Here is a 16087-nt window from a genome sequence, read left to right on the forward strand (position 1 = left end):
GCTCTCTCTATATATTCAGGTATGCACCTACAAAAATAAATACAATGATCAGACTAACTAAACACTGCTACTATTTTTTCCCCCTGGGAGTAGTGGAAATTATTCTATTGGTAAAAACAGATTTTTTTTTTCTTATTCAGTGTCATGTTAATTAATTAAAGTTTTGATTTTGCTTATTTCCAGGTTTAAGAAGTTTGATGACAAGTACCTGAGGAAGCTTCTGATTCGGGAGAACCAACCCAAGTCAAGCATTGTGTCTTTATACAAAAAGCTTGAAATAAAACATGCCATCGAGATGGCAGAAACTGGGATGATAAGCACTGTTCCTTCTTTTGCATCTTTAAAGTAAGTCCTATTTTGAAAATAGAAGTTAATGTGGCTTCCCAAGTACCTCAGTGGTAAAAGAACCTACCTGCCAGTACAAGAGAAACAGGTTCAATCCCTGGGTCAGGAAGATCCCCTGGAGGAGGAAATGGCAACCCACTCCAGTATTCTTGCATGGAAAATCCCATGGACATAGAAGCCCAGTGGGTTACAGTCCATGAGGTTGCAGAGAGTCGCACTCGACTGAGCATCTGAGCAACTTATTGCTATGTAGGTGTTTATAGTTTTGTGAAACCAGTAATAATAAGAAATTTGACTTATGTCCTAACATGAGTCCTTAAGACCTCACAGCAGAAAGAGCTACTGGTTAAAATGTGAAAACCTGGAAGTGTGTCCTTTATTTTCTATTATATCATGTCACGTCATGTTGTGTTATTGTAGAATGGACCAGTCAGAAAGTACCTGGTCATGTTTAGGATGATTACGTATTTATTGTATTTGCTTTGGACAGTTCAGTGTGTTCTGAAAGTAAAGCCTCTTTAGCAAGCATTTTGAAATGGAATAGTTTAAGGTGTGTTATGATTTGCAATTATAAAGATGCATGTAATTACACAGCTATTTCCTCATGGATTATTCACAGAGTCATAACTTAAGGCTTGGAAAGAACATTTAGTGGCGATCTCGTGCAGAGGTGCTCAACACAGGCTGTACATTGGAAATACTGTAGGAGCATTTCAATAACACATATGTCTGGGCCCCAGCCAGACCAATAAAATCAGGATCTCTGGTGTTGAGGCTCAGGTATAGGTTTTTTATATATAAGTGATGTGTATGAACCTATAGCCTGTCATACAGAATCAAGTTAAGTTAGAGAAAAACAAATATCGCATATTAGCCAGTATATATGGAATCTAGAAAAATGGTACAGATAAATCTATTTGTAGGGCAGGAATAGAGATGCCAGTGTAGAGAATGGGCTTGTGACTACAGAGGGGGCAGGAGAGGGTGGGATGAATTGAGAGAGTAGCTCTGACTATATACACGACCATGTGTGAAATAGATAGCTGGCGGGAAGCTGCTCTGTAGCACAGGGAGCTCAGCTCGGTGCTCTGTGATGACCTAGAGGGGTGGGATGTGAGGTGGTGAGAGGGAGGTCCAGGAGGGAGGGGATATATGTGCACATATAGCTGATTCACAATTTTGTACAGCAGAAACTCACACAACATTGTAAAGCAATTATATTCTAATAAAAATATATTTAAACTTACAGAAGTTTATAATAAGGAGTCCAGTATTGAGATGCATTGACCTAGTCTGTCTCCCTAATTTTAAAAACGAGAAGATGAATACCCAGGATGTAAAGTGACTTAAACACTTATAGCAAATCCATAGCAGAATAATAAATCAGCTCAGATCAGATCAGTCACTCAGTCGTGTCCGACTCTTTGCGACCCCATGAATCGCAGCATACCAGGCCTCCCTGTCCATCACCAACTCCCGGAGTTCACTCACACTCACGTCCAACGAGTCAGTGATGCCATCCAGCTATCTCATCCTCTGTCTTCCCCTTCTCCTCCTGCCCCCAATCCCTCCCAGCATCAGAGTCTTTTCCAATGAGTCAACTTTTCGCATGAGGTGGCCAAAGTACTGGAGTTTCAGCTTTAGCATCATTCCCTCAGAAGGAATCCCAGGGCTGATCTCCTTCAGAATGGACTGGTTGGATCTCCTTGCAGTCCAAGGGACTCTCAAGAGTCTTCTCCAACACCACAGTTCAAAAGCATCAATTCTTCGGCGCTCAGCCTTCTTCACAGTCCAACTCTCACATCCATACATGACCACAGGAAAAACCATAGCCTTGACTAGATGAACCTTTGTTGGCAAAGTAATGTCTCTGCTTTTGAATGTGCTATCTAGGGTGGTCATAACTTTCCTTCTAAGGAGTAAGCGTCTTTTAATTTCATGGCTGCAGTCACCATCTGTAGTGATTTTGGAGCCCAGAAAAATAAAGCCTGACACTGTTTCCACTGTTTTCCCATCTATTTTCCATGAAGTGGTGGGACCGGATGCCATGATCTTCGTTTTCTGAATGTTGAGCTTTAAACCAACTTTATAAATACTGTCAGTAAATTAGCAAATGAGTTTATCACGTAAGCATCATTCCTCCTCTACATGACAAATTTCAGGTTATGATGATTTCTTCTTTCATTGATAAGCTTGAAGCTCGTTTCAGCAAAGTGTCACCTAAATTAAAATGCTAGCTATGGAAGGGTTGAAATGAAAGAAACTCCAAATCACACCCAACCATATAAACTCCGATTTTCACTAGGATAATAGTCCCCTATAAAAATTATTGTAGTTTACACAATCCAGAATAAAAAGTAGTAGTGGTCAGGATGACTCAGAAATGAAGGCATTATATTGCACTGGAGATAGTGGTGATTGAGCAGAATGACTGATTTATAGTCCCAGCTCTGCAAATCACTCACTGTGTGACCTTAAGCGGGTCCATCTGTTTCCCTGAGATTGAGTTTCTTCAAGTAGAAAATGGGGCTATACTTGCTCCTTGAAGTTTACTCCAGGTTCACCATTTATGATCTTTCTTAGGCACTGTTCCTTTTGTGGGTGCAGCACAAAATAATTCAACTATCCAGCTTCTCAAAAGGGAGTCATTAACTTAGTGGTCGTAGAAGAAGGAGATCTCAGCTTTACCTCTGTTCACAGTTCATCTTGAAGCCAGTCGAAAGTGGAGTAAAGGCAAAGGTTTAGGGTTAGGGAAGGGGGTAACAAAAACTGATGGACAGTTACATATCATTTACATGGGTAAATGATTGCCATGCTCACCATTCCACCTCTTCTGAAGTGTTTTCTTTGGAGGAGGATAGAAGCGAAAAAGGCAGGCAGTAAGGCATCATATTTCTGGCAATAATGAACTGAGTCCAGACCAAACTACTGAGAAAACTAGAGGGAAAGGACAAAATGTGTTTTAAATATCTGCTGGAAAGCCGGACAGTATCCATACAGTGAGGAATTTCTTGGCTAGAAGTCAAAAAAAGAGGGAAGTTCAAGAGGATAGAACTGGCATTTATTGCTATTTTCTGTCTGGAATTTGGAGAACGTGTCTTAAGAGTCTAAAAAGCTAAAACAGGGTTTTTGACAGACTAATTGGTCTTAGAGAATAAAATTAGAATTCAGAACCTACCAAGAAGGAGGACCATTTGTATGTACTCAGCTATAGGTTTTTACTTCAAAATCCTACACCTTAACCCTCAAGGGAAAGAAGCCCAGCCTAGAATTATCTCAATTCTTGATTGTTTAAATCATCAGAGACTGAGATTGCCTCTATCTCAGCTGCTCAAGAGAAGTAAGTTTAAATCTTCTCTGGAAGAAAATAAGATTGTAAAGAGTATCCCCATGATTAAAGTATCCCCATGATTGTTTTATATATGTCTAATACTCAATCCAAAATAACCAAGCGTATGAGTAGACAGGAAATGTGACTGAAAAAACACTGAGAAACAATCAACAAACTATAAAATAATAGTCGACACAAAAGGGATTCAGATCATTGAATTGTCAGCCAGGGACTTTAAAATAGAAATAAAAACATGTTTCAGGAAAGAAAGTGCCATTGACCCTTTTGGCATTGTCATGGAGATTATATAAACAAAAAAGACCAAAGGGAAGTATTTGAGCTGAAAATAAAGTAACTAAATTTAGGATCTCATTTGACAGCTATCAAAGCAGACTAGATAAAGTTGAAGAGAAAAGGAATTAATTGAAAGATAGGACAGAAGGAAAGACCAGGATGAAAAACAGTATGAAAAAAAAAAAAAGATGAAAAAGAAAGTGAGAAATATATGGGATAGATTCATATATACTGAAAAGCTCCAGAATGAGATGAGAGAGAAATTGGTAGAAGCAATGTCTTAAGGAATATTTACTGAGGATCTCCTCAAACAGATAAAAGACATGAGTTCTGACAGCCTCAAGCAGATTAGATAAGGAGAGAACCAAATGTAGATACAGGTTCATAAAACTGCTGAAAGTAAAAAAAAAAAAAAAGAGAAAATCTTAAACATACTCAGAGGGGAAAAAAAGAGACCTATTTTCTTCAAAAGAGAAAAAACCTGACCACTGATTTTTCAATAAAAACCAGTGGACACTATTGGTAGCTTCAAAATTCTCAAAAAATGTAACTGAACCTAGAATTCCATATCCTGCTAAAATATCCTTTAAAAAAGTAGAATTAAAACTTAGGAACTTCTTGCATTTAGGAACCCTAGACAGCACTTCAGAACTATACTTGGGAACCATTTAAAACAACAGGATCACCAATAAAAAGCACAAAAATGTGAAGAACATTCCACTAGGTGGTGAAAAGGACCTTTTTTTTTTTTTTTTAACAGTATGAACACAGAGATTAAGAGGCAAAGGGTTGACATATTTGGCCTCATTTGGAAACCTGCGTACAAGGTTTCCAAACCTTGCAAACCTCACTTTGCAAGTGTCTGAGAATGACTGGGACAGTACCTTGAGTACTGGTAATGTGTTTTTAAATAAACTGTAGCAAGTCAGTGAATTTGCAAATATGGACTCCCTGAACAAAGAGGACCAACTGTATGAACATACGTAGTATAAATGGTGTCTTTGTAAATATTTCTAATGAGGTATTTTAAAAAATAGAGCCATAATAGTAAAATTCAGCTCGTTAAGTTTTGTGGAAATAGAACAATCCTATGCTACTTTATTTATGGAGCATTAGAAATAATAAAGTGATAGCATTGCAAGCTACTCTAGTCTTTCCTCTTTAAATAGTTGCATGAACAGACTGAAAGAACTGGTGCATGATTAAACTTATGTGAATGATTTTGACACTGAAATAAATGTTTTAGATTTTTTGAATTATTTTAAACTACTAAATAATTCCTAAGTATTATTCATTAAGTTTCTTCTTGTTAAATGATGGTATTACGTCTCTAAGGAAGAACATAGATGAATTTAATACTTGTTGAATAGTAAAATGTGTTTTCCTAAATGTTCACAGTGACTGCCGTGAAGAAAAAGTAAGGAAGCTCACGCCTGGTGAAATGGATGAAATCCGAGAAATATTGTCAAGAAATCTCTATCAGATCCGTCAGCGAGTAAGAATAATTTATTTATCAAAATATGTCCTTGCCTTTGGAGGAGGAAATGGCAACCCGCTCCAATATTCTTGCATGGAGAATCCCATGGGCAGAGAAGCCTGCAGGGCTATAGTCCATGGGCTTGCAAAGAGTCAGACACGACTGAGTGACTGAGCACATACATACTTGCCTTTGGTTAAAAATGTACCTGCAGACTTGACGCTGTTCAGTTACAGGGGCCGTTGCCACCATCGTGCCAGCCTCTGCAGGTCCCACACCAGGCACTTCCTTCCCTCAGACCTCCCACCCCCCAGGGGCCTGTCCCGTTAGCATACAGCTCTCCTCCCAGACACCTTAGTCAAGGCTGGAGGCTGGAATCCCGGGGAGGTAAGAGTTCTGCTACCAAAGACTTGGAGATAAAAACACGTGTTATCTAATGGTGAAGAAAGTAAATTGATTGCTCTTTAAACTTTTTGAATGAATAGCTTTATCACTTAGAAGACTTTTCAAAATGTATGTAACCTTCTTCTTTGTTTGTAGAGTGCAACCGTTTCTTCCTTTGCTGTATCTTCTGAGCCACTTCTTTCAACCCATTTCCATCACGGAGCCTCATTCTCATAGTTTGCTAATAATACAGCCGACACTTAGTGTGTGCGGTTTGCCAGCCCCCATTTCCGTGTGTTGTGTATCTGAACTCTTCATCCTCCAGCAAGTGGTATTACTATTGTCTCCATTTTAAGGATGAAGAAACCGAGGCACAATGAGGTGACCTGGTACATGGACACAGTGCTTGTCAGGGATCCTGGTCACTCACATGCAGGGCTTTAATGGAGCTTCTTAGCTGACCTCACAGCCCATCCCATTCCATCTGACGTCACAGCGGTTCCACTCTTTTCTTAAAGTTCTTTTTATTTATAGAAAATATTTTTTCAGTCGTTCTTGAATTCAATATTGTTTCTGTTGTTTATGTTCTGGCTTGTGGGCCTGGAGGCATATGGGAATCTTAGGTCCCCAACCAGGGATTGGACCCACACCCCTTGGATTGGGAGGCGAAGTCTTAACCACTGGACCACCAGAGATGTCCCTTAAAGCCCCTTTTAATAAAGCATCTTTCTATTTAAAATGAGACAAAACAGTTGTGGCTTCCAGGCTCAAGTGTTCTTTCAGCCTTTGGGATCTGTATTCAGGTTCCCCCTTAACCAGCTGTGCTGCCACCCGCCCCTCACCCACCCACCCATGCGCCCACAGAGCTATGGGTCTGGATTCATTCCTCAGACTGTGTTGCTGTCTTCTGCATGTCCACTTGAAATGCCCCACTCTTTCCTGTCAGTTGATCCATATTCTCCAGTTTTTAAGGTTTCCTCAGCACCCTCTAAATTATTCCCCGGCCTGTCTTTGAATGGACTATCACTTAGAGCTCCTACATACCACATCATCTTAGCATTTCTTTTCACACTTTCATATTATTTTGTTAGTTTCACATGCTCAACTAGATAGCAGGAAATGAGTGTGGTTCTGTGGTACTTCTGTTTATCTCTACTACATCTGATATGTTATTTAGCCATTATGTTGTGTCCGACTCTTTGTGACCCCATGGACTGTAGCCCGCCAGGCTGCTCTGTCCGTGGGATTTCCCAGGCAAGAACACTGGAGTGGGTTGCCATTTCCTTCTCCAGGGAATATTCCCGACCCAGGAATCAAGCCCTTGTCTCCTGTATTGGCAGGTGGATTCTTTACCACTGAGTCACCTGGAAAGCCCAGGTCTGATACAGTTCTGGGGATAAGGCTATTCCCAAGAAGTATGCATTAATTCTATCAGAAAATGAACTTAATTACTGACTACAGTTTATTTTAGGAAATGGATTTCTGTATAGCTTATAGCTATACTTCAACAGTATAGCTCCAGGCTATACACGCCAGGCTTCAACAGTACATGAACCGTGAACTTCCAGACGTTCAAGCTGGATTTAGAAAAGGCAGAGGAACCAGAGATCAAATTGCCAACATCTGCTGGATCACTGAAAAAGCAAGGGAGTTCCAGAAAAACCTTCTACTTCTGCTTTATTGACTATGCCAAAGGCTTTGACTGTGTGGATCGCAATAAACTGTGGAAAATTCTGAAAGAGATGGGAATACCAGCCTACCTGACCTGCCTCTTGAGAAATCTGTGTGCAGATTCAGGAAGCAATAGTTAGACCTGGACATGGAACAACAGATTGATTCCAAATCAGGAAAGGAGTATGCCAAGACTGTATACTGTCACCCTGCTTATTTAACTTATATGCAGAGTACATCATAAGAAATGCTGGGCTGAATGAAGCACAAGCTGGAACCAAGATTGCCAGGAGAAATATCAATAACCTCAGATATGCAGATGACTCCACCCTTATGGCAGAAAGTGAAGAAGAATTAAAGAGCCTCTTGATGAAAGTGAAAGAGGAGAGTGAAAAAGTTGGCTTAAAGCTCAGCATTCAGAAATCTAAGATCATGGCATCTGGTCCCATTACTTCATGGCAAATAGATGGGGAAACAGTAGCAGACTTTATTTTGGGGGGCTCCAAAATCACTGCAGATGGTGACTGCAGCCATGACATTAAAAGATGCTTGCTGCTTGGAAGAAACGTTCTCACCAACCTAGACAGCATATTAAAAAAATAGAGACATTACTTTGCCAACAAAGGTCCGTCTAGTCAAGGCTATGGTTTTTCTAGTAGTCCTGTATGGATGTGAGAGTTGGACTGTGAAGAAAGCTGAGCGCCGAAGAATTGATGCTTTTGAACTGTGGTGTTGGAGAAGACTCTTGAGAGTCTCTTGGACTGCAAGCAGATCCAACCAGTCCATTCTAGAGGAAATCAGTCCTGAATATTCATTCGAAGGACTGATACTGAAGCTGAAACTCTAATACCTTGGTCACCTAATGCCAAGAGCTGACTCACTGGAAAAGACCCTGATGCTGAGAAAGATTGAAGGCATGAGGAGAAGGGGACAACAGAGGATGAGATGGTCGGATGGCATCACCTACTCAGTGTACATGAGTTTGAGTAAACTCCGGGAGTTGCTGATGGACAGGGAGGCCTGGTGTGCTGCGGTCCATGGGGTTGCAAAGAGTCAGACACGACTGAGCGACTGAACTGACTGATAGCTTATAGAACTAAAAATGTATACCCTGGACAGCCCTACTTTATGTTGTGTGGCTTCAAATATTAGGATATGATTATTGCTGGTGGAGACAGCCACTTTTCTCAATTTGAAAAGAAATGCTCTTAAGTTAATTAGAGGGTCATAGCACCACCAAGTGGCCCAAAGTGGTTGGTTTTCCTACCAGTCTTACTATCAGTAGAGAATGTATGAATTTTTTTTTTTTTCCCCAGCTGCTACTGATGAGTAAATACATATAAGGTACTTCAAAGGAGTCAAAGATACTTGATGAATTCAATCATTTTCCAATTTATAAAGATCATACTTTTCAATGAAAAGTATGCGCTGACTTTTACTAAAACATGAGTTTTTTTTTTTCTCATAAGTAGAGAATTTTATTTGGTTCAATCAAACACAGTTATTGAATATATGTGGGGCTTCCTAGGTGATGCAGTAGTAAAGAATCCACCTGTCAATGTAGGAGACACAAGAGACATGAGTTTGATCCCTGGGTTGGGAAGATCCCCTGGAGAAGGAAATGGCAACCAGCTCCAGTAGTCTTGCCTGGACAATCCCCATGGACAGAGGAGCCTTGTGGGCTTCAATCCAGAGGGTCACAAACAGTTGGACAATGACTGAGCGAGTAACATAACAACACAAGCTGAAATTACTACCATTGTTACCCAAATTTGTTACCAAATTTGAGATTTGATAGACCATGAATTCTTTCAAAATTCATGAATATTAATAACCTTTGAATGTTAACAAAATTTGAAAGAGTGTTAACTTCTATTCCACCCCTCCCCACCCTCTGTACATTCATCGTTAAATATCTCTTCAAAGGTGCAAAGCCAAAGAAATGTAGTGAAGCGCTGGAACTTCCAGGCAGTGATCAGCGTTTTAGTAAAATGTCACTGGCGTCTTCATTTCAGACCTTGTCCTACAACCGACATAATCTGACGGCGGACACAAGTGAGAGGCAGGCCAAGGAGATCCTGATCCGCCGGCGGCACAGCCTCCGCGAGAGCATTCGGAAGGACAGCAGCTTGAACCGGGAGCACAGGGTAAGGGGCTTCACGCGTCTGGGACGTGGCCAGCTCCATCAGCAGAGCCCGCAGCCATCCCGGGGGAGCTGGTGACAGGACAGGGCTGTGCGGGGCTGGCCCACAGGAATCCTGGGATGGAGCCCATGGTAAATCCTTTCCAGATGCTTCTGAAACACCTGTCCTGTTTCAGACGCTGTCCGGGCACTTGGAATACGTTGGTGAACAAAACTACAAAGCTCCCTTCCCAGGTGGAATTCACATTCTAGTGGGGAGAAGCCCACCAGGAACGGACCAAATAAGGAAATTGTTAGGTTAGAGGCGATACGTGCTGTGGACAAAATAAGCCAGAAAGGGCTGAGGAGGGAGGTTTGGGAAGACAGGGAAGGCTCAGGCAGTGTGCAGCGTTAAACTGAATGGAGGGGTCAGACTTCATTTGGGGAGTCACGGTTGTTCTTTCCACGGAGAGGGTGCAGCCTGAAGGTGAGCCAGTCAGTGTGAGTAGAAACTTCCAGAAGGCCCTGTGTCTGTGTCGGGAGAGTTTCAGATGCTGTGTGCTCAGCACTCCACTTGATCCAGGGCCCTGTCCTAGATAAGGAAGCTACTTTCAAAGGCTATTCTGGGACTTCCCTGGTGGCACAATGGATAAGAATCCACCTACTGATGCAGGGGACACAGGTTCGATCCCTGGTCTGGGAAGATTCCACATGCCACGGAGCAGCTAAGCCCGTGAACCACAGCTACTGAGCCTGAGTACTCTAGAGCCTGTACTCAGAAGCAAGAGAAGCCCATGCACTTCAGCAAAGAGTAGTCCTTGCTCTCTGCAGCTAGAGAAACCCCACAAGCAGCAATGAAGACCCAGAATAGCCAAAAGTAAATGATTTTTTAAAAAGTATATTGTGATTAATATAGCACGCACTGCATCTCATTGTTAATAATGATCTGTATTGCATTGTTAGAGATCAAAATGGTTATGTCTGAACAGTATTACATTTTATGTGTGAAATGTGGCAGCATCAGTTAAAAGCTAAAGAAACTAGAGGGAAGGATATCTAAAGAAGGGATGTATGTATACATATGACCTAGTTGTACACTTTGTTGTACAGAAGAAACCAACAACATTGTAAAGCAACTAAACTCCAATAGAAATTAATAGAAAACAAAAGAAAAAATTTTTTAAGACACTAGAGACTGTGGAGAAGGAAATGGCAACCCACTCCAGTGTTCTTGCCTGGAGAATCCCAGGGTCGGGGCAGCCTGCTGGGCTGCCGTCTATGGGGTCGCACAGAGTCGGACACGAATGAAGCGACTTAGCAGCAGCAGCAGCAGCAGCAGAGGCTATGGCATTGGAAATGCCAGCAAGTTAGCTATAGTGATATTTTAAATTCTGTCATTTTCAAGATTTATTAAAGTGAATACAACTTAAACATGCTACGTTTTTCATATATCTTCCTCCCTATATATGTAGGTTCTAAGTCTTTTTTTAGTAAGGCTCTTATAAGTGGATGTTTCTGTAGCTTTTCTTTAAGAAAAGCCAGAGGTTTTCATATCCTGTTCCAAGGGTCCCAGTTTATTTGTTTTCCTTAATAGTACTGATTTCTGTGATATTTTAAAAGAGGCTTTCCTCATTTTAAGTCAAATGATTATCACTTGGAACTTTATTCCCCATCCTTACAGTTCCTCACCCAGTAGTTTTGGAATCAAGAACTAAGATTTTAATTTTCAACACCAAGATTTGCTGTAGACTTGTAAACTTCTAACATACAATAAATGGCGTGACACCTAAATAAGGTTTTCTATTATTTTTTTGACAGGCTTCCACTTCAACCTCCCGATATTTATCCTTACCCAAAAATACAAAGCTTCCAGAAAAGCTACAGAAGAAAAAGAATGTTTCTAATGCAGGTAATGAAGGCAGTTGGAGCAAAAAGACTTTAAACTTATTTATCGATGTTTATAAAATAGAAAACTTTTCCATGTTTTCTTCTTTATTAAAGACAATGAGTTCGGTCATTTGCAAACATAATGACATGGTGACCTTTATTAGTGTTGCATCCTTTTGGAATAGAGTTCGGTGCACAGTGTACATAATTTAATTTTATCCCATAATGATTCTATCTAACATAGCAAAAGGAACTATTGTCACCGTGTGATTGGTGAACAGGTAAATAGAAAGTTGTCCATCTTCAAAGGTTTACATTTAATTCTGTAATTCTTACTATATTTCTGATTTAAATGTTCATAATTTTAATGTATTTTCATAAAGGCAACCATATAATTGACTTCCAGCTCTCTTTATTAAAGCTTTGACATGAAGGCTAACATCTCTTTATTTGATGGTAATCTATATGTAGATTTCAAGCCATACTGGTGTTTTGACCATTTTATGAAAATATAAAGGAAATAAACCTGCGCATGAGATTGTAGATCAGGACAAGAATCCACATCATAGCAGCTAATTATTGATCTGTCTACTGTGTGCCAGACACTGAGCTGAGCAGTCAGGGACCGTTTGGATGGGGCAAGTGGGCAGGCAACTGCTGCCAGATGGTCTGTTTGGCATCCAGCAGGAGGCTCAGTGGTAAAAAAAATCCACCTGCCAAAGCAGAAGACACGGGTTCGAACCCTGAGTTGGGAAGATCCCTTGGAGAAGGAAATGGCAACCCACTCCAGTATTCTTGCCTGGAGAATCCCATGGACAGAGGAGCCTGCCTGGCAGGCTACAGTCCATGGGGTCACAAAGAGTCGGACACGACTTGGTGCACACGCACACTCATTCACCCCTTACTAACATCTCCTGAACCTTAGTTACTTCATCTGTAAAGCGGGTGATCGTGAGGATTCCATAGGTTAATGCATTTGAAAGTGCTCAGTACAGCAGCTGGTACATCAGAAGCTCTTTAGAACTAGTAAGTGTGCACACTTGTGGACACAGATGTTCACAGAGCTTATGCACAGGCCAAGGACTCAGATGGAGTCAGGGCGAGTCCTCTGGCCTTCCTGCGTGACGCCCAGAGCCCCACGGAGGGCCAAGCAGGTGCTGGACCAGTTGCTTGTATCGTCTTCTCCCTAAAATGCCTGCGCACGCTGTCTTTCTTTTGCTCCCTGGTAGGTGGCAACAGCAGCGACTCTGACCTGGAGGCGGGGACCACGGTGCTCAACCTGCAGCCTCGGGCCAGACGCTTCTTGCCAGAACAGTTCTCGAAGAAAGCCCCCCAGGCCTATAAAATGGAGTGGAAGAACGAGGTGGACATGGATTCCAGGCAGGATCAACCCCGCAGCTCCCCAGCTGCCCACAGTAAAGAGGGATCCCCCCAGACCCCGGGTGTGCTCTGCCAGCCCCTCCTCTCCAAAGGCCACTTTGGCTCCGTGCGGGGTGACCGTGTCCACGAAGGCATCCAACCCAAGCCGCCCCCCAGGCTGGTCCGAAGGGCCTCGGAACCTGGAAACCGGAAGGGTCGATTTGGGAGCGAGAAGCCTTAATGGAAATGGCCAAAGCAGACCTGGGGGGACCGGCCCCGCCCAGCTGTGGCGTGTTACCTAGCAACCTGACACAGCAATGGAATCCACTTAAACCCTCTATGCATTTAAATACTGTCCTTGGGTAGAAATCATGCCAGTGGCCAGTGATCCATGGGGCAAATGGTCACCCCAGGAAGAAGAAAATCAAAGAAAACGCCCCTATGGTGTCTTTGATGACTTGCTGGCAGTTGTGTTCTTTGCAAGCCTGAAGAAAGAGAGAGGAAAAACAAAACAAAACAAAAAACACTTGTGCCTTTATTGAACTTGAAGGACAGAACTTGAAAATTTTAACACACCCTTGTTGGTGAAAGTTTTAATATATACATATATGCCTCAGATTTTATTTATGAAAACATATGTATATCTGTAATTAGTTTTTCAGTGAATGGCACTAAAAATACTCAGAACACCTTTCCACGGCGTCCAGGGCAGCTTCCATAGGATAGGGGGCAGGTCATCAGCTCCGGATGGGGGTGGTGTTTCCTGATGATTCTGAGCTGATGGCTGTTGGTTAAGAAAGATCACAGCATGGAGCAGAGATTCCTGAGGACGCCAACAGCCAGAAGACCTGGGCGGACGAGGCCTGGCTGCCAGACTGTAGGTCCTCTGAAGTTGTGAGAGTCGGCTGGTTTTAATGTGTTCCTCATTCTACTGTGTTTGTGGGCAATGTACAGATTCCATCTCCCTGTCGTGTTTAAATGGTACCAAGAGAAAGGTGGAAGGTGTGGGTGGAACCAGCTTACGCTGTATGACAGACTCAGGGCCAGCATGGGACGGAGCTTGGCCTCACATGCTGGGTGAGGGGTGACAGGACAGTGCCTGCTTGCAGCTGGCTGGCGGGTTTTGTGCAATACTGGGGGGATGGTGCAGGAGATCCCCTGTCACGCCCATCTGCGGCCACCTGCTTTAGGATTTTTCTGTAGAACATTTTAGAACTTTGAATCCAGGACAGAGGCTCCAAGCAGACAAGGATAAAGGTTGAGATAAATGATATTCTGACCCTTAACAAACTGGTGGGGATTCAGGTTTTGAATTTCATACAGGAAGCACTTTGGAGAATGTGGGAGTTCTATTTTTTTTTTTTTTGCACTAGTCTAATTTGTTACCTCTCCCCTGTCAAGAAAGTAGTAGCTCAAATTCTTCATATAAAAATGAATTCTACTCATCTGAGTACTTTTTAAAAGTACAGCAGAAAGACCAGAAATGGAACATAACCATTAAAGATTAATATTGGAATCGCTCAGACTGTAGATTTTATTGGCCTGTCATTTTTCCCCAAAAAACCTTTCTATAAAAATTGACAAGACTTGGTATTTCTGGGGTTTAGATATGAAATGAAGCCACTCTCGATGGACTCACATTGGAGAGACAGTTGCTATGTCTCTCCCTTGGAGACATAGCAAAGGATACAAGTGACCACATATAATCGCTGGAAAAACAAGAATAAATTAAACAAAAAGATCCGGTACTTAGAAATTCTCAGGCTTAGATCTCGTCCCTTTCTTCTACCCTCACTGACGCGGAGAAGTAAATCTTCTACCCTTTTTTCTCATGTTCTAAAATCTTGAATGCTGCTGGATTGTCAAGCACGAGGCGGAGGGAAGGGTAAACACTCAAGGTACATGTGTAAAAAGAGCACGATTCCTTCCCCAAACTCTCCCAGGTTGATCGGTGGAAAGCAAAGGAGACACAATTTGAAGACTACATGCTTAGGACTCTGTGCCAAAATTCTTAATTTTAAATGGAAATATATTTATATAAAAAGTATATATTTCATCTGCTGGAAATAAAGCTGAATTTTAATGTAGAATCTTTATTATAGGACTATGATTCATCAAGAGATGTGATGTATATTTTTGAGAATTTGAAGAGTAAGTTACAGTTTATGAAATCTGAAATGGAAAGTTGAAATGTAAAATAATAACCTTAAAATAAATGTCCTGATTTTTCCTGGTGTCCTAGATTAATAAATATCACAAGGAATCTAATGTTCTAGAACTGAAGGGGAAAACGTAAAAATGTTTATTAGATACTTCTTGTTAAGCACATAGACCAAATTCAGCTTTCACTAATTAAAAGATTAAAAAAACCTCGGGTATTGTGTTAATTTCTAAAAAAATGAACACGTGTCATTTTATCTATAATTAATATCATTTTCCCTTATTTGTGGAATGGTAAAATTAATGAAAAATAAATTTGACTTTATTTAACTTTTCTCTCTACTTCTTTTTATGTAATTCTAGACATTATGGGAGCATATATGGAGTTGAAACCCTTTAAATATCATAACAATCTAAATTTCTATGGTACAGGAACATCCCTACCTTTATGAATAATTCCTGTTTCAAACAGCACTTGATACAATCACGTTCCAATGTGACCGTGGCATTTTGCTGTGTCTTTGGTGTTTGCTGGAACAAATTTGAACTATTTACAAATGCAAAGTCAGGGCTTATTTCTTTTTTTCTTTTTTTTTTTTTTAGATTTGGGAACATTTTTAACTTGATTTATTTTATTATTATATAAATATATAAAATATATACTATATTGTTTATATATAAAATAATATTATTTATATATTAATTTTAAACTAATTTAATTTATATTTTGACTGCACCACACAGCATGTGAGATCTTAGTTCCCTGATTAGGGATGGAACCCATGGCCCCTGCATTGGAGGCTCCAAGTCTTAACCACAGGAGCACCCAGCTGATTTCTTTATATATTATGCTAAGGCTGGCTGTTGGGAGCTGGGAGCAGTTATGTCAGTTAGCAGACAGTTAAAAGTGGGTCCCACAGTTTGGCACTTCTTAAAAACATGCGTTTGCTGTATATGCCCCAAACATCTGGAATGAAATTCCCTTGGGCTCTTGCTAAGCTTTGTAGTGGGGGCGTACCATTTTACCTGGGGCGGAGGGGGGCATGTTTGTTTATAT

The 16087-nt window shown here is 41.2% G+C and overlaps 1 protein-coding gene across 1 annotated transcript in view; it reads left to right on the forward strand.

Moving 5' to 3' along the window:
* SLC9A2 (solute carrier family 9 member A2) overlaps positions 1-15360 on the forward strand; it is a 91312-nt gene extending 75952 nt beyond the window's left edge. The window contains exons 8-12 of the mRNA XM_061431796.1: positions 184-345; positions 5369-5465; positions 9518-9649; positions 11443-11533; positions 12741-15360. Coding sequence (XP_061287780.1) covers positions 184-345; positions 5369-5465; positions 9518-9649; positions 11443-11533; positions 12741-13111 — 853 coding nt within the window. The 3' untranslated portion in view covers positions 13112-15360. The remainder of the gene's footprint in view (positions 1-183; positions 346-5368; positions 5466-9517; positions 9650-11442; positions 11534-12740) is intronic.
* The last annotated feature ends 727 nt before the right edge of the window (positions 15361-16087 follow it).

The sequence above is a fragment of the Bos javanicus genome, chromosome 11, assembly GCF_032452875.1.
Source record: "Bos javanicus breed banteng chromosome 11, ARS-OSU_banteng_1.0, whole genome shotgun sequence".
NCBI lineage: Eukaryota > Metazoa > Chordata > Mammalia > Artiodactyla > Bovidae > Bos > Bos javanicus.